Raw genomic sequence first — 22,239 nt, 5'->3', positions numbered from 1 at the left:
AAAAGCTGGCAGTGCTGGCATGGGACAGACATGGCTAGGCTAAACCCTGATTCAATGCATCCCTACTGCAGCCTCAGTTTGTATGGCTTTCGCTGGAGATTAAAGCTGTGCTAGACAGACAGAACCACCTGGGAAGGATAGATGTGGAAGCAGCTCCTGTTCTACCTTGGGGACTGAATCTCTCCAGTGGCCCAAGGGGCCAGGTTAGTACAAGGAGATAAAATTGTTTTCCCCGGAATCAAGAGGGGGGGTGAGTTTGGCCCTTTGTTACTAAAGCTTTCCATGCACTTGCTCCTGTCTATTTCATGGACCAGACCTTTCTCTAAGCCATTTGATGCTCCCTACATTTGTCTAGTTTTGGCCTTCGGGGCCCCTCCACACACCTCCTCCTCTGCAGTTCCTGGCATCTACAGAAAACTTTCTATACCTCTTTACCTCCTCAGCTCTTCATCTCTCATGTCAAACCTCAGCTTGAAAACATAGCTTTCCTCCTTTTCTTTCCATGCAACACCCTCTGTTGTGATTTGTTATTTAACTCCATGGAGTGTTTTGGAATGTGACCTGTATAAAAGATGCTGCACAAAAGAAAATCATTTATAGTTGCAGACGTCTGCATCCTCCACTGATGTGTTTGCATGCCTAGAGCCCTCAAAAATAAATGTCATTTGCCTGCCAGAGTCACTGTTCATGTAGAAGCCTCACTATAAATAGGGAACTTGATAAAACCCATTAACAGCTATCCATCTAAACTGCTGGAAAAATTAAAGGTTTCTGAGAATGGGATCCATGGAATGGCTGGAATTTAATGTCACATTCTGCATGAGACCAGTGCCATCAAGGTCACATGTGGAAGGTGATTTGCAGCATGGGAGGGGAATACATACTTGGGCTGAAATAACTGTCAGATAAAGGAGAGGAGGGAAAGTAAGCAGATCATACATTTAATACCATTCTAAGGGTTTTCCCTCCACAAAAAAGCCTCAGAAATAGAAAATCCCCCATCCCCACTTTGCCCCCCCCAAGAGCATATAAAAACACTGATGGATTAAATCTGCCCTTTTGGAGAAAAAAACATAAGAAAAACATTTGCACAAGACAAGACAAGATTAATTCAGCACAGTGGAGAGGTTTGCTGGTAGGTATGCATGACACGGAAAAGTCCAAAGCATTTTAGGCTGGAAATTTCAAAGGAGCCTACAGGAATTAGGTGTCCAAATCCCATTAACTCCAGTGGAAGTTAGACATCTGAGTTAGGCATAAAATGCCCTTCGGTGAAGTCCCAGCCTTAGCAAACATACAGTCTGTCCTGGAAATTGAAGTTTTTCCCCCACCAGCATCTGTTCCTGTTTGTTGTAAGCAGTAACATATGATGATAGTATTTATTTAGCACGAATTTATTTCAAATAAATTCATGTACCAGCAATTATCATTCTGTTTATGATGCTTTTGTAAAGTTAAAATATAGAAGGGCTATTTTAAATGTATGCTATAATATGCTGAGCATCTAAACCCTTATTTAGTCTGGTTACTCATTTTGATGCTTCCATTGCCATGATCAAATTCCACACAAAACAGAGATATGACATCACAACCCTCAGTCTCATTTATGTGACAGATGTAGCCATTATCAAAATAAGCCAGGAATGAGGAAAAGAAAACAGGAAGGTGAAAAAATAGTAATTTTCTGTTTGTTAAAAAATAAAAATAAAAAAATGTCACTACCGCCTGAAGCATGCTTTTGCCTATGAGCTCCTCTCTCTCCTGACTACAATGCTCCCAGTTCAGCTTCTTAAATCAAATTTATAATTGAGAAGTCTTGTTGAACACAGCGGCTGTGTGGGAAGAAAGATATGGCATTTCTCTTTGTATGTCAGCTGCCTGCTCTCACCAGTGGTTTTTGAGCTGCTGAACTTCAAAGGAAAATGTAGCATTTCTCCCTTATCCTGATCTCTAGAACTGGGAAAAATTTGTGTCTGAAACTTTTTTTGGGAGGGGTGGTGGTGAAAGGGAGAGGGTGAAAAGTGCAGATTCAGGAACACCAAAACATTCTGCAAATTCATGTTGGTTTCACTGAATAGTTCATGTTGACAAAAAGCCAACAAGAAAATATTCAGAAAAAGAAACACTTCGTTTCAACATTTTCAAAACAAGCTGTTTCGATTTTTCTGTTCGAAATAACTTCCTTCAAATAAAAACAGTTTAAAATGCTCTAAATTGAACCAAAATATTTAGTTCAAACCAAAACTGAAATGTTTGGGTTGAACAAATCTTTTGATTTTTTGGAATTCTTAGCAAACCTAAACATTTGTTGTTAGTACAACTTTACTCATCACTTTCAAGAGTAGCCTGTTTAAGCTGCTTCTGGAATACACAGCAGCATTAGCCAGACTGAAGCTGAAATGTACCAGTGAAAAAGTAGTCCTTGTCTACACTGAGGATTTCAGCCCCCAGTGGCCTGCTATTAACATAGCTGTCCTATCCCTGCTTATACAGATCTATAATAGGTTTTGCATGTGGACCTCTGTTTCTCCCACAAGATCTTTAACAACTTACTCACTACTGGCTACATACGAGAAATGTTTACCCCAAGAAGTGTCTGGAATCAGTAATGTTTAATAAATTAGCTATCTTGTTTCTCATGGCATAATATATAGAACTGGAGTGTTCTGCTAAATTTTCCAACTTTGAACCAAACCCAGCTCCTTTTGCGGGGTGTGCCATAACAAATGTGGATCTTAAAATACACACTTCTAGAGAATGACAGATCAATGCTTTTGTGGAAAGGTTGCTACTAGGCCTTTACATACATAGGTTTATCCCAAACTCCAAGATCTGCATAGCTTCTATGAACAGAGAATCAGATCCATAGAAAGGAAAATAATTTGGATGCATGACATTAATTAACAATAATGCAGAATAGAAAACCAGTTGGTCCTTTTTTGTGCCTGGGTCACTGAAATAATTTGAGAAGCATTTCATTGTAAAAATGACTAACAAGAGACAAGTGAAAGGTTATAGTGATAAGTGCATCATACTGCTGACAAAGCAAAAGCTTCCACAAAGTTATAAAATAATAATATACTGTTTGAACCCTTTCATCAGGCATTCATACCTAGTACCTCCCATTAGTGTGTTACATTCCATTCAACATTGCACTCAGCAATTAAATTTTATAGCAACAATGGATATTTGTTGAAATATTAAAAACCATGAGCACTTAAAAGCAGCTATAAAAACAGACTCCTAATGTGACTACATGGAGATAGAGTTGATCATTTTAGGTAATGTGGGAATTCACATACTATACAATTTGAAGTACATGAATATACAATGTAAAAAAAAAAAATCTCCATACATGCCAGCTAAAACCAAACCATTAGAGTTGAAATATAAATAACAGAGTAGGCAATTTATTAAAAAATTCCAAGCAACAGTGGTGTAGTTAATAGTAGTGAAAAAAATCACTAGGGTCTGATAAGAAAATAGTGTATTTAAAAGTGAATGGACCAAATTCTAAGGTTTTTAACTTAGGGAAATTTGAGTTGGCTTCCATGGGAGTGTGGGTGAAGACTTGGTAAAAACTTAATGCCAGATTATTATGGTTGAGTGCTGGGTATGAGTGCAAGATGTGTCTGTGTGTGCAAGAAGCCTTCCCCAGGGGCCATTTGTGCCCCAGTACTGGGGCTGGTTAGTATTAGTATTTCACGAGTGTTTAGGAATACCAGCCCTAAGACCCCATTGTGCTAGGTGCTGTACAAAGACTGAATAGAAAGGATGATGCCTGCCCCAAAATGCTTACAATCTAAACTTCCAGTTCTTTTGCTCACCTGAGCACAAGAACTTCATGGGACTAGCAGTGTTAGCCATGCCAAAAGAGGCTGGGAAGGAGGTGGAGTAATAGATTCCCTCTGTCTCCACCAGCCATACAGGAAAAGTGTTCTAGAGCCCTTTAAAAGGGTGTGGCCATAACTGCCACAATTGTCACTCTTTGCCTGTCCATCAGGCAGCCTTGGGATGTTGGTGCCTTGTACCTTAAAGGCATCTTTCAGTGAGGATCTCAGGTTTTATCTCAGAGTTGCTCCCTGTATAATACACCAATAATTCTGAATGAAATTGGCAAGTATTATGAGCTGTATAGCATGTTATTTACTTATACTGTCCCAATAATTGCAAACTGCGGTAAAGTCATCCCCGATACGATGTGTATTAAACAAGATTTCTAAGGAAAGCATGTACGTAAACAAGTTCATACACAAATTAAATATTAAGTCTAAGAAATGGACAGAAAGCTTCTTCAAATTACTTGAAGATGTTGAGCAACCTTACTAAGGAAATAAATGTTATAACAAGTATAGTACAATACCAAATACTTATTCTGTAGATTTTTATTTCAGGAACTCAACTGGTTTTTTCAAGCTTTATGCATTAGTTATGTGCAACTTTGAGTGTTCTGCCAAATGATTCCAGCATTTGGAAGTAGAAGGGGAAGAATAAAAGATGGGAGAATTTTCATTTCTAGAGAAGAAACATTTGATCATCTTGTACAATACCAGTGAGCTTATTTACGTGATGTTAAAACTTAGCCCTGCTATAGCACCTTCCATTGGAGGATACCAAAACACTTTATTAAGCATAAAGAGATATTTGTTAATCCTCAGCACTCCTAAGTGGGTATTATCCCTATTTTTCAGATAATGTGACTGAAGCACACACTTGTCTTTTCACTGTCAACAGGAAGAATATAGACAAGAATTCTCAGCCAACTGCTGACCAGCATCCGGGGCACCATATTCCCAAAATCATAGTGTAGTTTTTGATCACAAACAAATATGAACTTTGATGTTCAACAATTGCAGAAAACTAAAAGTGTCCATGATATACTCTTATCAATTTGACAAAAATGTCTTGAACTATGAGTGCACACCATAGCTGAGAAAGTACTGGATACCCAGGTAAGTTTACCAGCATTACAAGAAAACTCTCTGGTAGCACGTTTCATGTACAGATGGAATGAAATCCTACTAATTTGTTATTTAGCAGAACAAAAAGGCTAGGTGTAAATTGCAGGTAGGATAGCCTATGTATTTTTTTTTAAAAGCTGGCAGTAGCAATGTGTGTGCCAAGCACCATTCTCTGAGCATTTTGCCTGAATGTTTTCTGACTTTCTGATTTACCGTTTATCTGCTTTTTCTCTTTTTCGATTGTAAGCTTTTTGGGGGCAGGCACTAGATCTTGCTACTGTATATTTCTGTATGACTAGCCAATTTGAGTTGCTATTGTAATATAGTAACAGAGGGTCCTGTGGCACCTTTAAGACTAACAGAATTATTGTAATATAAATTATGGTAATACTTAACCAATGAAGTCACACTTGTCTAAAGCCAATCTAAGTATAATCAGAGTCAGACTCTTGTCTCTACAAAGTAGTCTTATTTCTATGTCTGCAATCAATAATAATCTGAATTAATTTAGAGAAGGAAAGTGTGCAACTAGTAATCTTGACTAGTTACTCATATATTTTCCAGCTGATCATTTAATTTGATGCAATTATGCTGAGTTAATCATGCATACACTTTTTAGCATTAGATTAGGATGCAGCAAAATTGCCAAAGTCTTCTCAAACCAATGAAAAATTGCATGATGATAGTATCTTCAGTCGAAAAACTAAAATGTGGTAGGGTGCTAATCTTTCCCCATAGTTAACATTTTCATAAACTTGTGAAACTATGAACTTGAACCACAAAAGTCAGACTACTTGCATGTTATGAGATTCACCCAGAGTTTTGTCAGAAAGTTCAATGTACATTAGATAAACAAACCAGTTTCATGTTGTATTAACCAGTTGTGTGTAGAGATAGGTCAAACTGAGGCGCCTTGATATATGTGAGCATCTGCAAGTATTTCCCAAATATTGAGCTCTTGGGAGCTGGCATTTGCAAACTAATGGCATAAGTATTTACAGGGTCTCATGAGAGCTCCAAAATCCTGCATTGTCTATTTACAGCTGTAATAAAATTGCCCCTTAAAAATAGAGAGAGCAAAGTTCCCCTTTGTAAAATCATCTTGTGTCTAATTCTTGGGGCTCCAACCTTGTTCTTTGATAAAAAAATAGGATAGAGATTTAACACACATCACAGTACAAAGCTTGTCAGGTTCTATAAATTCTAAATAGCAACATTTTCCAAGATAGGAGCATTATCTGGGTGCAATTGTGAACAGGTGAATGAAACCTTCTGCTCAGTGTGGCGTGGCAGTCAAAAAAAAAAAGCAAACAAAATGTAGACAAGGCTAAAAAACAGTAGCAAGTAGCCTACCTTTATTTGGAATATATTGATAGCAGAGCTTGTTTGACATTGCAACGGTCCATGTGTCTGAATATGAAGAATGTAAAGAAGAGACTCCTCTTGATTGGATGCAGGCCATCCAACATGGAGTAATGTTTCATTGATGGCACTCGGTCCAATATTGTACAGCTATCAAATAAATAACAAAACCCATCAATGTACAACTTTCCAAGGCCAGGAACAACAACAACATCCATTTAGACCTTACAACACTTTTCAGCCACAGATCTCCACGAGCCTTACAAAAGAGGTAAACATCATTATTCTCATTTTATAGGTGGTGAATCTGAAGCACAGAAAGGTGAAGTGACTTGCTGAGGGTCAGCCAGTAGGGCATTGGCAGATGTGGGAACAACACACAGGTTTCCTAGATCCCAGTCAATATTCAAATGCTTAGTAGCTTTCTCACTTATATTTTTACCTCTGATGCTAAGGTCGGCAATTGCCTACAAAGTGGGGATGAAAAAATGAAGTGCTAGATTCTGTCCTCATTTACAACAACGAAGTTACTGGAAATTTATAGCTGTTACATCAGTGTCAGAACTTAACCCCCTTTGAGGGAGCAGCAGTAGCTGTTTATTAGTGAAGGCTCAAGCTACTTCCTCATTATTGAAAACCCAGTTTTCAAACCTCTTCAAGCCAGCTTTCCACAAAGTTTTCCTGAAATCTCAGAGGTCACAGCACATCTCAGAGAAGAGATTTTCTGGGAAGTTTGGTAAAAAAAACAACACACACACAGAAAATAAATGATGCTTCTAGAACCTTCTAAATTATTATTTTCACATGAGCATATACTTTCGCAAATGTGTGAGGGCAATTTTAAGTTTGGGTAGGTGGCGTAAATTTGGTATGGGTGTAAGAGTGGAATAGGCTGGATGCTTTGCTGTTCATTCTGAGACATTTTAGACTTTTTTTGTGAAGAAAGTGCACTGTTGATTTCTGGGCTTTAACTGGAACCCAGTGACACACATTTTCAACCTTACTTCTTTTTCAGTGAAGTTTTTGTTTGTGACTAAACCATAGGGGATTCCTTACTTAATAGGACTACACATATGCTGAAAGTTACATACATGTTTAAGTGCACTGCTGCATCAGAGCCCAAGTGGGGTAACATGAAGATCCTTATTACAAGTTGTAGAAACATGTTAAGCTGTAAAATTAGAACATAATACTTGTTTTTTTTCATAGGTTGATATCTCTGATTAATTTAACTTCAGTATTCGGCTTGCAAATTTTAACCATATAATTTTGTTTAAGTTTAGTGGTTCCTTCTCTGTTTCAAGTTGCCTATCCTTTCCTGACTACTGGCTTGTGAATTGTAACCATATGTGAAGCACTTTGTTTCACCCCACTGCAGAAGGTCATTTATCAAATTCAAAACATAGTCTGTATTCAGTCTAGTTCATTCCAAGTACTTGTTTTGAACATGAACCCCCCCCCCTTTCTTTTTAATCAGTGTATCTCCAGAAGAAAAAACACATGATGGAAAGACGTATGCTTCAAAATATTAATACACAAAGCCTCCTTGTGTATACTTGTGAAGTTTTTTGTTGTTGTTTTGCAAGCTACACATCTTTCACTCGGAGAGCAGAGAACATGTTGTTGCATTTAAATTGCTGTGATTTTTGGAGTTACTTGCATTTTAAAGGCAACATATTTTATCATTTTCATAGTTCTCATAGGACCACCTCAAAAACCCATTGAAGTCAATGGAAAAACTCAGCGTTCACTTTAACTTCCTTTGGATCTGGTCCACAGCTTCTTGGTTAGTATTTAGTAAACACCAAAAGTGTTTAGGATTCCTTAATGACCAGGGAGTAAATCCTGTCCTGGCATAAACTGGTGCCTCTCTCACTAAACCACAGGAGTTGTGCCTGGTTACTCCAGGACTGAATTTGGACCAACAATATTTGGTAACAATATTTGCATTAAGACTTGTATCAGCTCCAAATGATGACAATGACCAAACTCCAAATGATCTCAGTAGAGCAGAAACAGACCTATAAGAAGTGAAATACTTTCAAATTATACCTCATATATGTGTTCTACTAAAGGGCCGACATCCTCTTCTTTGGTGGGCTCATCTTTAGGCTCCCAGTTGTGAAGTGGCAAAACAATTTGTGGAGGACGAGACACACTGCAATATATATAAAAAGGCTTAATATGTCACTAATCATCTGCTATGTTATCATCAGATATACCATCTTTAACAAAGGTAAGACTACTCTATCCAGTTGAAACTACAAATAAATTTTAGATAGGCCGAATGGTCACTAGAATTATGCTAGGTGAATGGGACAACTCTTCCAAAAAGTGCAGTGGACTCTTTAACCCCTAATGGTCAGTATCTCAGACTTACATCTCATCTGAAGGATGGCATCCTCCAGCAACATGTTGCCCCCTACCATTAGGTGACTGATTCTCTGTTGACTTGGAGGGAAGAATGTTATCTGTCTAGGTATTTATAGCATACTCCTCATTCTGGTATCTGAACGCATCACACAATGCGATAAACCCAGGTTAGTGCTCTACACAAAAACTTCAGGTTTTTCTTCTCATCCTCATCTAGAGTATCCAGAGTCTAGAACTTTACATTCTACTTCCTTTTTAAAGCCAATGTTATCTATCTTAGGTACTTATTTGGCCTCCCTTCTTGTAGTATCTGAGTGCCTCACAATCTTTCATGTATTTATCCTTGCAACACCCTTTTGAGGTAAGGAAGTTCTATTATTCCCATTTTAAGATGTGCAACTTGCCTAGGGTCACAGAAAGTCTATTGTGCAGCAAGGAATTGTACCCAGTGCTCCTCAGCCCTGGCTAGTGTCCTAAACACTGGATCACCTTCCTTTTTTTGGTTCAAAGACAATAACATTCATAGCAATTATCCAAAATGTTACAGCATCATACAATCAGTAAACAAGGGTTTAGAGAAAAAGACATAGTACAGAATGAAACTAAGCACCTGGATCAGATGCTTTTTTACCTTCTTTGCGTCTCCATCCCAAAGTAAATTAGAATTTCACAACTTTTTTCTAGCCTCCTATTTTATTTTCCTCTTTACTGTCTCAGAAAGGACTGAGTAGCGTTAATTCTTTTAAAATTCCTATCACAAATACTATTTCCTGCAGCACCTGCAAGTTCCATGGAGGCCTCCCACCCAATCACTAACTTTAACCCAGTTTAGCCTATGAGATCTTAAACTATCACAGCGCAAGATACTTTTCTAGCCCATTACCTGAGTTCTGGTCAGTACATCCTGCAATGTACATCCGACAATAGAAGTAGGTTTGTGTTAAAATAATAAATAATCAAATTCAATATTACCCTTTCATTGCAGCAGTTAACATCGATTGCAGTTTTGCTGTAAAACCCACTTGGTACTAATTTTAAGATTATGCAGCTTTGAGGAGGGGTGTGAGGGTTAAATGTGTTCTCTCTCAGAGCTGGAAATTCATGTTTGGGCCAATAGCATGTTGTAAAAAAAATGTAAATCGCAAATGAATTTTTCATCTAGGTTAATGTTTGATTAAATATATAACATAATCATGGCCTTCTAATCACTGATGTTAAAAAGAGCTTTCTCCTGAATCTTAACACCGAATGCCGAACCATAGGAGCAGGTTGCTCCTTGAAGAACAGAAGACCCAATATTTTTGTCGCAAATGCTGACATTTTAAAATGTTTTTGGAAGAAAAAAAGGTTTCAGTTTCCAGTTCTAATGTCATGCATAGCTACTGAAATGTCTGACAGAAACTTTGCTGCCAAGTATAGCAGAAAATAGAGGAATATTGGATAAGAACAAGTGGAGAGCATCTGGAGTAGTTTGAAAACACAGTGAAAGAACAGCTAAAATTGTGACTTCAGAATGTTAAGGTAAGCCTGAACTATATTGGTAATTCTGAATATTCCCTTGGGCTATAAAAAGGCCATCAACTCGCAACAGCAAGGATACCAGAAACCACATTCATAAACTAAAGCCAAATAAGACACACAAAATTAATATATATATATATATTTAAAAGTAAGAGCATTTTAGATTAGGTGCTTGACTCTAATCTGTTAAATTTCACAAATTGCTTTCATTCCAGTAGTAGTCTCCATTTTAATGCTTCTTTGGAGATTAGGAAACAAAGCCTGGACACATGTCACTTTAAGGAACCACTAAAATACTGCAAAACACTGGCAGTGCTATAAATAAAAAAAAGAAGGCTTTAAAAGCCTGTGTTTCCTATTTGATTCCTCATGCAGTGTTCTACTCATCAACAGAAACAATGTAAAAAATATAAATTTAGACATTCCGTTAAAATTATTTTAAAATAAAAGAATACAGGGGTGTGTAAAGTTTATTTTAATAGATTTTACAATGGATGCTTGGGATGGCTGCCATTGTTATAATAAATGAAGTAAATCAGGTTCATTTGAAGGGTATTTCTCTCTACATTTTGATTAATTTTATTTTGTATTTAATTTAAAAATCAGAATGTTTGAATAACTTATTGTCTAAGGACCCTTATTAAACTGTTAGGAGTAGAAGATGGGGGAATCAGCACCACAGAAACACTAATAAGATAAAATAGGTAAAGTCTTTGAAAGGAAATTTGCCTAAAATGTACTATAAGAATTTGTATTTGACCTATGACCTCAATCATCATGACAATTTGTTTACACTTATTTCTCCATTCTTTGGACGTTTCTCTTAGGTAATATTTCATATTTGATGGAAAAATGCTTTTAATATCACCATATTTAATTTAAAATGTTAATGTACACAGTCCTGTCTACTATAAAATACTGAATTTTAAAAAAAAATTGGTATGAGACAGCATATTTAAATGAAAGTCACCAAATTTACTCTCTACTGCTATCACTTTATTTCTGTAACACTTTCTTATGACAAAGAAATCACATATTTTACTTTTTATTAAAGCTATAGAAGTCACACACAATAGTGTCCCATGCCATCACCGGGTAAGCTGGCTCTGAAGGGGGTTAGGTTCAGCCTCACTTGTGGTAGGCTTAACCCACCTCCTCAGGTGAAATGAATGACACCAGGGCCCACATGACAGGGAGTAGTATGGAACTGGACCACGCCTTCTGGGGAATGTAAAGGCAACCTGAGTTCAACAAGGGAGAATTCAGAGTTCTCCTTAGTTCCCAGGCAGAGAGCCAAGCTTCAGGGAGCAGAAGCCAGCTAAGGTGGTTTGGGGAGGGAGCCTGCTGGGAAGAGGGCAGGTGAGAACTCTCCAGAGCTTCCAGGAAGAAGGCCTGGGAGGGAGACCTGCATGGAGACCTAGATGAGGAACTCCCGCTAGGGGCTGATAAAGGGCTTTAAACCTCGAAGGGGGGCTATTAGCAAAGGCAAACTGGGACAGCAACAGGGCCTGAAGCTATACCAGGCAAGCTGTGCTATACATGCACTTATTGCCTGCATAAAAAAACAGTAAAGGAAGGGTACATTTAAAAATCAAACCAGATATAGTAATATTTCAATTTTCCTTATGCTTTCAAAATGCATTTTTCTTTCTTAAAAAGAACCAATTCACCTTTTCACAGTCATAGCCTGTTAGTAAAGGTACCATTTTATAAATACAAACAGAGGTCTGAATAAAAATGATAATCTGAGTACTCATCTTGGGGGGAAAAAGTGCAGTTTTGCTTAATGAGTTTCTGCCAGGAGTTTATAAAGCATTTTTTGTTCGTTGGGGTGATACTCCTCCTCCAAAAAGAAAAAAAATCCAACTGTTAAGATATACACTGGTTGCTACTCAGAGCTGTGGTTCAAAGTAAGTTTGGTTGTTTCTTGTTTTGTAAACTAATGGAATTTCACAGGATTATTTAACCATTGCATTTATTCAAAGCACTATGAATAGGCAAGGTCTCATAGGACCATAAATAACTGATTGATGAGAATGTGATATGCTTTCAAGTGAAAGGAAAGGCATGTAATGTGCTGGCTTTTATTTTTGGTGATATGCCACCTAGGTTGTGATTTGCCACAAGTTACTAATGACATGCTACAACAGAAGTACCATTGTATGAAATGCCTACCACTTCACCATCAAGTATTCCACATGCCAAGAAATGCTACAAACACCTCTTACATTTTGCGTAATTAAATTCCTTTTTGTTCTGTTCCTTTCCACATGCTATTCCAAAACAGTTAAAGGATATCATATCTATCACCGGTGAAATAACATTCATAGCTCAGCGGGTAATCTTTGCAATGACTGCAGAACCCAGGGTATGCAGTAATCTAATCCTTATTAAGAAACTTCTGCCTGCAGCAAGTCTTCCCATACTAACTGACTTCCTTCCTACGGTGTTCTCTGCCAGAGGCTTGGCTACAAACAAGTGGAAATCACACAAATAGTCACAGAAATATAGAGACCTCAAAGAAAAAATGACAAACAGCATTACCAAACTCCAACAGGAAGCATGACAAGGGATGGTTCAATAATTCTTTGTTTGTTTTAATAAATTATTTGATGAAGATAATTTCCCTACCTCAGATGTGGCAGAATAAATCACACATATATTCAGCAAATAATATGATGAATTTTGTCAAACTTCCTTAATAAAATATTCAATTATTTCTCTCCCCACACCCCAATTCCCTGAGAGTTGGGGCGGTTAGCTTCTCTGAGGTTCAGTTCCTTAATTAGCAAAATCTTTCAGGCAAAGACCTTGTGATGTTTCTTCACACATCCACCATTTTATGGCAAATACCAAAAGCAAAGGTATTAACAAGCACAAAGTGGAGAGTGTGCTGACTACAAGTCATTTAATGAAACAATTCTCATGTTTTCAGCACCCTGGGCAGCAACCCAGGTCACCTGTCCCTAAGGCCTATTTCTGGGTAAGTTCTCTAATATTTGATGTTGGTTTTCCAAATGCCCAGGCCCAGCTGTTTATCTGTTTACATAGATTTTCATCAAAAGACATGCGTACTGTAGTGTAGAAAAAGCATTACAGTAGAGAGACAAGTAAGAGCCCACAGAAGAGTAATCTGTGGATGCACTATGCAACCACCCAGCATGTTAGAGTTGTCACTGAAAAACAGGGGCACTTTAATAGGGAAGATCCCTGCCCTCAAAATAGCAATGTTTTCAACCAGCTCTGTTGCCAGTTTATATCTTTATTTTGTCCCTGGTTCAGATAGGCACTTCAGCACATGCTCAGTCCCACTTGCTTCCTTGGCTGCCACTGAACCAGCACCAGCACATCCAGGGCATCAGGCCCCAAAGGCCAGGTTGCACCCACATGGCCCTTCTTCACTAAGTCCAGCATATTCCTGGAGGCACAGATTCCTCTATGAGCACAGGCACTCACCATCACCAGCTGCAGCAGGGGTGGGAAGAATGTCTCCAGAATCTGCAGCCCCAGGATTTTAGGGCTATGATTACTGAACATTTCACTCTAATTGGTTCACTCATTCTCTCTAACCTCTTACTGTTCCTTAACGTCATCACCTACTCTTGACAACCCCCACCTCTCTCTCTCTCTCTCTCTCTCACACACACACACACAGTGCACCTTGCTTTCTTCTCCTTACTGCATCCTCAATCTCCACTTTCTCCTCCCGCTATGTTGGCTTCCCAATCATCTTTTGTTTCAGTCTCTATAAACCCTCTCCCATAACACCACCTTGCCAAAAATATCACCTCTTTCTCTCCAACTTCTTTCCTGTCTACTACCTCTGACTATCACAGAAAATGATGCAAACTCACTTTAATCCTGAACATTTTAAAAACAAACACTGCTTTACAAAAAAGTAACCTTTAACAGAAGACCACATGTCCTTTGGTTTGCCCCTCATGTTCCTTTCAATTACCCCTTTCTTTTAGGCTTCTTTATGCTGTTAGCTGGGAAGCACTTAGATTGTTGATAAACTGCATAGTCAATTGCTTAACCACACTTTGGTTAGGTATGAAATATATTCAGGAGACCAAATAACCAATGTCAGTCAGGTTTATTGCTAAAATTCAATAGTAGTACAGGAAGAAAAGTTCAATATGATACCAGTTTCTGGGAAGCAGTCTCATGCAGTGTTGTTAAATTCATCTTACACAGAACATTTGCTCCCAAAAATACACATTTCAGCTAGGAGTATTTATGGGATGATTTTACAAGTTATAAGACTTTTTACATGTTACTAAAATCCAACCCATCAGTTCATCTTTGTTCCATAAATTGTTGTTCTGTACCTTTCCTTATCTTTGTTTTGGATACTAGCATGTGGGTGAAGGTACCTCCCCAGCTTGTTCCAGGGTAAAACATTAACGTGTTTTGCTTTAGACAAGTTTCTTATTTTCTAATGCCAAAGATTACTTCAGTTTAGCAAAGTCTTATGGGATACTTAGCGTAAGCGAACAAGATTATAAAACCATGGTTGTTTGCAGTGCCTTCCACCAACACAAGTTGGTCCGAAAAAAGATATTACCTCACTTGTCTTTTCTCTCTCAGAATTATACAAGACAAAGGCCAATTCAGGCAATATAAATACTAGAAATTATATATGTCATACTGATATTGTGTGCTTAATGCAAATTAATATATGTGGTATCAATAATACATATTGAAAATGTGATTTATATAATTTTAATCTCAGCATATATTGGTCAGAGAGATACTATGGTAAAGGGCTACAGAAAACTCTGAGATAGATCATCTGAAATTGTTTGTTCTTTGGAGCAGGGACCATGTCTTCTCTATGATTTGTGAGTTGCCTGGGATGCTTTTGTGTGCTAGACACAAACAGTAATAGAGTACTTGCATTTTATGTATTGGGTCTAGTTTAGATATCAGCAACAGCATACAACTGTCCAAGCAATAATTAACGTAGTCCATGCAAAATCATTAACACTGTTCAGAACCAAAGTGGAAAGCTCTCTAGATTAACTATGTGTTTTGAATATTTATCACACGTGCCTTTTGCTTCTTGCCTTTTTCAGTTTCCAAATATATGTGAGGATATAAAAATGTAGTAATTGCCAGTCTGGATCACACCAAAGGCCGCATCTAGCCCATTATCCCACAGCTGGTTGAGAGGAAAAGGTAAGAACCCTGCAGTAGGCAGATGTGTGATAATCTCCCCCTGCCCCCTCACAAACTATCAGGATGAAACCTATGTCCTGTAACAAAAGGTTTAATACCCCTTCCAAATTTCTTGTTGTCATTTATTATGATAATTCCAGACTCCAGAATTGAACCTGCAGTTTTTATGTGCGTACACAATTGAATATATGAAGACAATAGGGCTCTGTGCCCACACAGAGCCCATTTACTCCATATGACAGGACTTAAAGCCCCCATCCTGCAAAGCTTCTGTGTGTGGTAATCCCCTGAAATCAGTGAGAGTTCTGCACTTGAAAGACCTTGCCAGATTGGGCCATAAATAATATACAGTCATATAAAGATTCATTGAAAAAATGTGCATTGGTTGCAAGTATGAACTGAAATACTGAAGTGCTTACCCTATGATCTGCACTTGAGCCACAGCACTGATGTTGATTTCAAGGTTAACCAAATTGCTGGTGGGTTTAACCTTATTAGAACTAGAATAGATTTGCATACAGGTTAGTTAGGTTTCAAGTATAAAATTAGAAAAACAATCATTTAATACTAACTTTGATACTTTAGAATTCAGTTTAATCCCAGTGTCCACCATCAACCAATTAGAAAAAGTAGTATTGGAAATGTTATATCACTGATTTTAGAACCTACAAAAATTAATAATTATATTATATACAAGCATGCATACACATGGATATAAATATACATATAAATATATATATATATATATATAGGGTGTATTTTAAAGAACAAAAATTAATTTGTTTCTGTTGAGTCTTATACGCCATTCTTATTTCATTTCCTACTATATACAGCAGAACCTCAATTTTATGAACTGTCTTATAAACGACCACTTATATGAACCATTTTTCTGCCACCCAAGTCATCTTTCTGCAGCCGAATGTGACTTCAAACGTTTGGTCAACATTCAAGCAGATGTACAGGTTTGAACATACTGAGAGAGAGAAAAATCAGGCATGCTTTATTCTTTTATTACCATTTGTTATGTATACTGTCACTGAACGATTAATAAATTATCTTATGCACCACACCTATTGTAATTATGAGATCTTCAATTTTATGAAAAATTTGATCATATGAACTCCTCAGTCCCCAATTAGTTAATAAAATAGGAGTTCTACTGTAATAATTGATATCACATGTTTTAATAATGCAATGAAATCAGGCTTCTTTTAGAAAATCTTGTGATCTGGTTATGACACAAAAGAACAATTAGTTAGAGCATTTGTTTAGCTTGGTTATAAGACCATGTAAACTGTCTGGTCTGATTTTGCATCTGCCTGTGTAGCGGAATCCCAGTAAAACCAAGAACAATTTTGTGCATGAAAACATGGCAAGGCTAACTAACAAGCTGTCCTCTGTTACTGTTTGGCTTTTAAGGCTCTCCAAACTTGTGAGTGTGAAGAACAATAAGATTAAATGAAAAATCCCTCAGGGAAAAACTATCATTGAAATGAACTACATTTTTCCTCAGTCTTTCTATTCCAGATCTTACCCAGCAATAAAAATGAATCCCCAGATTTAAGGCCTGATTCTCTCACTTTTCTATAAACAAACATGTAGGCCTTATCATCCGACAAACCCTCCCTAGTGCATGTAGTCCTTTTCACTTCAATATGACTGATCATAAGATTAGGGGACTATCCATGCGAGGAAGGATTTGTGGGATCAAGACCATATACATATGCAATATAAATATTTAGAGATTTCAAACTCATTTTCATCATGAGACTAATGTTAGTGAGGTTTTGAGCATTTCCAAGTAAGCCTAGAGGGCCCCTTTCCAACAGAGTTTGAGCCTCTATTGCTGTCATAGTTTACTGTTATCGCATCTGGGTAGCATCAGTTAAATGGAAACATTTTGAACAGGCCAGAATTCTCATTGACTAACTACTGAGAAGTAATAGGGTAATTCTGTTTTGATCCAGGGCTTCTGGGTCCAAATTGCTAAATTAGAGGCAACTTTAATTTGTTTGTAAACTGGTGTATTCCCTTTTCAAAATATCAGTTTAGCTTTTGATTTAGTCCTGCACTGTCACTTCCTTGCAGCTATGGAAAGCAGCTTGGGGACTGCAGTTAAAGTTAAATTTTAATTTCTTTGTCAATACAAAGGCGATTATAACATTGAATTGTTAGGATAGAATGCACTCCAATTCCTACAACAGCAGTAATTTCCATAGAATTCACATGCTCAGACTACGCAGAATCATATTATGGTCAAATATTTGGGGCACTGATAGGTTTTCTTTGAAGTTCATGATATTTTCTCATTATGCTAGTATTTTAAATAAAGAATTCTATGTACTGATATGCACTGCACACCTCTCTGTACAGATATCTAAGGAAACTATTTGTCGCTAACAAAATTCATATTAAAAGAGGAACTAAATTTGACAGACAATAATAATTCCCTGGCCCCGTCCATAAGCAAAGCTTCCCTTGCTGCTCTCAGTGAACTACCATTACACATTTGGTATGTAGAAATATTTATTTTTTGCATATTATTTTGGAGCAAATTAATTATTGGTTTCCTATGGAAAAACTACTCATGCTGAGACACATATCCAAGCCAAACAAGTTCTATGCTTACTCTTCTTTTCCTGTTAGGTCATTTACTTTTGCTTCACTATGGTTTCCTGTTTCCTTGTTGTTTTATGATTGTGTTATCCTTTCATTAAGGAAGTAGAAATACTACTTAAAATTTAGAATGCACATAAGCTTGACTGCTTCTCTGGAAGAAACACACAAAATAGTCTCTAAGTATGGCAAGGTGCATTTACACTATAGCAAGAGGATAAAATAATGATTTTTTTTAGACAAAGTGCGGGGAGCTGTGCAGCATTTTAATCTAAATGTTTGGAAACAGAACTTTCCGACCTAATATTTCTAAACAGTTTCTTCTCCTGTAACTGAATGCATCACACTCGTTAATGGAATATAAGTTGTCTGGATTCCCTAAGCATTCAGATTGGTTTGGAGTAGAGGTTTTCAGGTTTTAAGCATCAGAACCTCTATCTAGCCATATGAAGAGGGAGGGTGGTCAGAACCCCCCATCCCATATGAGAACTCATGTTTTTCACTGATGTTAGGGTTCTGTGAGCCATGGGTAGGCATCTTATTTTTAAATTTAAATATAGCCACCACCTCTTACCTGATACATATACTGAAACTAAGTTTCCATTTGGCTCATATACCAAATGATTCTACAAATTCCCGAGTATCTTTCACTGTATGTACATGGCATGCACCTTTCTTTTTCCTTCATTCCCCTTCCCTGAGTGTGATTCACATCTGGGTTCTACCCTGCTCTCGGCCAGCATAATGCAGAGTTCAGTGCCCTATTGAAGCAAAGTCTGATGGGTGGAAGGGATGAATGTTATAATGGGGCATATGCCCATGATGCCTCCTTTCCTATGCAGCTTATAGCCAACTAGTGCAACTAATTGTATGAGGTGCTGAATGAATAGGACTATGACCAAGGTGGTCAGGTGATGCACTGATCTAGCACATTTCTTGGGCATTCTCTATCAGTGGGGCAACCAGGAAGCATCACCCTCATGTTAAAACTGCCCCTGTCCCCAGGAAGGACCACTGAGGGAGGGCTGGAGCATGAAACACCCTTCTGTGTTCTCTGGAGAAAAGCAAGCTCTGCATGTTCCTTTCTGCCTTCTCCCTGTTTAGGTGTTTATCTGTGTGTCCTTCCTGCTGTGAGGAACATTTTGAAATGATGATTTAAACATTTTAAATATCTGTGTTATTTATTGTAGTGCACGTGATCAAGACACTCATTAAAGGCCAGAGTGTGGCAATTAAGTCAATGAGAGTAGGACACGAAAACATCTCAGGGGGAACTCTGGCTGGTGATTTGATAAGCACAGATGCAGTAGGAGATCTGCCAGCCTTTGAAAAACTGTACTGTATGTGCTTCTGCCACTGCTCCTAATCAACTCTATTTCCATATTGGGGGGCAGGGAAGGATGGGATGGCATGTTGTGGCCTGAAGCACTGCCCAGCACAGGGACATCTATTAGCAGTTCAGCCACATTGTGGCTACAGCTAGTAGAAAAACTCTGACTTCTCTCCCCTCTTCCTCCCCCCCCCCCCAATTTCATATGGTTCAGGTTAGACCTTGTTTTCTTTTTTTGCCAATTTTTTAAAATTGTAACTTTTCTCATAACTCTTATCAAAATGGTTATTGAGAGAGCTGGTCGGAGACTGGAATTTCTGTTACATGGGAAATTCTAAAGTTCTGAAAAATTCTCATTCCAAATTGGAACAAAAATCTGAAATCTCAATTTTCTACAAATCAAAAATTACGACTTGTTTTATTTGGGAGCACTGAATCATTTTGTTTAGAATTTTATATTAAAAACAACACATATAATATTTAAAAAATGAATGTAAGTCTAACCTAAATAAATCAAAATGGTAGTCTAAGCTAGATGTTTTACTTTATCAGAATGTTTTGACATTATCTAAATGAAGTGAGAAAGCTGAAATTTCAATTACAAAAAACAAAAATATCAATAACAAATTTAATGAAAAATGAAAAATTTAGAAAAGTAAAGTTTTTCAATAATAATTTTATTGGAAAAAGGCCTTTTTTTAATTAAAACATTTTATTGGAAAAAAAATCAGACCATCTCCAATTGTGGACCTTCTATTTTCTTGGACAGGCATAAGGGAGAAGCCAGTATTTTTTATTCTCCATCAGGATGTGTTTCTAAAGCTTGGATTATATTTAGGCTTGGAAGGATCAGATTTTATCATTCAGCACAAACACAAACCAATGAAGAAATATTTCCATCAATAGTAATCAAAATTTAGTTTGGCAATAAAAATGCTGCTTGAGAACTTAGTAGAGTTTGATTTTAAAACATTTACTTTGTCAAGATCACGTCAAAATATGCAATTGTGTTTTAATGGTTATAAAGCTTTAACTTTTTGAATTTCATAATCTGTCATTAAATAATTATTGTCGACCACTCCTACAGTCTGACATCCCCATAATTTCCCACAACTGTGAAAATTTTAAAATATAAATTGGAAGAAATGCTTACAAACAAACTTCAATATTATCCAATCAAAATGTTATATATCTACACACTTTGATTGGATAATATATATAATTGAATTCTGCCATGCCTAATTATGTGTTTCAAACAATTCTGAAAGGGAATATCAAGTTTAAATTCCATAAACCTGGCACCCCCCCATGGAACCACTGACCACAACCAGAAGAAATGAATTTTGACAAATGAAAAACCCTCAACATGTTCCTGTAGCTGATTTAGCTAAAAGCCAACAGAGTGGTCTGTACCAATTTTAGATTCCTCTAGAAAACATCTGCAAAAGGAAAGGCCATAAAATAATTACTTCCACTGTAGAGTTACAATGAATCTTCTTAGCACTAGTTTTGAAATATGGATATATATTTAGAGTTTAAATCATCGTGAACTTGGTAAAAATATCTAACCTTTTTACTTGCAGTTCAAACTTGATGCTGAAATCGGCATTTTCAAAATGCTGAACAGAAAATCGGATGCCAGTGGAGAACTAGGAAAAAACAAACATTTTGTGAGTAACATTTTGAAAGGATGGTTTAAATGTCTTACTTTTTGTAGTGAACCTAATCAAGACACTCATTAAAGTGTGCACTCCCCCCCCCCAAAACAACTGAAAGAGTCAGTTATTAGAAGTGGCAATTTTAAAGACATGACTCATCATGGGAAAACCAGCACTCTTTAAAGTTATGATTTTTAGATTTGTACAAGCAGTGTGCAATTGTGCATTAATAACTATTAAGGGGACACCATTAATCTAAAACCTAGTCAATTAAAAATATATAGAAGCAGGACTACTTGAAATGTTTTTCATTTGGAACTGAAACTGTGCCAGCAGTGTTCAGCCTGTAAAGGCTCGCTGAATCCTCCTCAAATTACATTTATTGCCTTGCATCATCATACATACACCGTTTTGATCAGAACCCTTCTTGTGCTCCCTGAAAATGTTGGTTGCATGGCAATACATGCATATTTAGAAACAAATTCTTCTTGAGAATTCCATCAGATATCGTTGGGAAACTGGGCCATCAATCCTCCATTTTCAACCAAAGTTTGAACTTCTCAGTTCTCATTTTTTTTCATTTTATTTTCTTGTTTGAACAAGTGGAGGAGACCTCTTTGTCCTACTTTTCTCTGCTTGCTCATGTGGCATCTTCACCAACACAAAAAAAAAAATCTACAGTTCTCTTTTCAGACCTAGAATCAACAGCATTCAAGAGGAATGCATTTCATCCTGCATTTATGCTTCTAGTAACTATTTGGTCATTTCTCATTTTTTACCAGCCATCTTGGAGTAATGCCAGTCTTGATACTTTAAGTCTGCCGTTAATTTTTCCTCTCTTTCTTCACTTGCAGCACATAATGGTGGATTGGTGAGTTTAAATCCATCTAGAGGACTATTTTTAGGGTGAAATGTTTCAATTTTTTCCTTCAGTTATTCATTTTGTGCTATGTGGAAGGCAATATTGTTAGCATAAAAGCCTGCTGCAAGTTCAGGTCTTTGTCTTTCAATCATTTAAACAGCATAATCACTGATGATTCTTGTCATTGTCTGTAGTGTTTAAGATGAACAGAAACTACTCCTGAAGTAAGCTGATGCTGAATAGATGCCTGAAGGCATGGAAGGGACTTAATTTGTCATTATGGCTACATTCTGATGATTATGATGGTGGCAGTATCAAAAATGTATCTGCAACACACATACATTTAAAGTATTATTTAAATTTAATGAAGCAAAA

The 22,239-nt window shown here is 37.1% G+C and overlaps 1 protein-coding gene across 1 annotated transcript in view; it reads right to left on the bottom strand.

Annotated features, from left to right (window-relative positions):
- Positions 1-22,239, bottom strand: part of ITGA8 (integrin subunit alpha 8) — a 178,810-nt gene that overhangs the window by 47,269 nt on the left and 109,302 nt on the right. Inside the window, exons 22-25 of the mRNA XM_034760366.1 lie at positions 20,914-20,993; positions 15,818-15,898; positions 8,376-8,481; positions 6,315-6,473 (exon numbers count right to left, since the gene is read on the bottom strand). Coding sequence (XP_034616257.1) covers positions 6,315-6,473; positions 8,376-8,481; positions 15,818-15,898; positions 20,914-20,993 — 426 coding nt within the window. The remainder of the gene's footprint in view (positions 1-6,314; positions 6,474-8,375; positions 8,482-15,817; positions 15,899-20,913; positions 20,994-22,239) is intronic.

Source organism: Trachemys scripta, chromosome 2 (assembly GCF_013100865.1).
Source record: "Trachemys scripta elegans isolate TJP31775 chromosome 2, CAS_Tse_1.0, whole genome shotgun sequence".
NCBI lineage: Eukaryota > Metazoa > Chordata > Testudines > Emydidae > Trachemys > Trachemys scripta.
The sequence above is the reverse complement of the archived record's forward strand: the minus strand, read 5'-3'. Positions and strand labels throughout refer to the sequence as shown.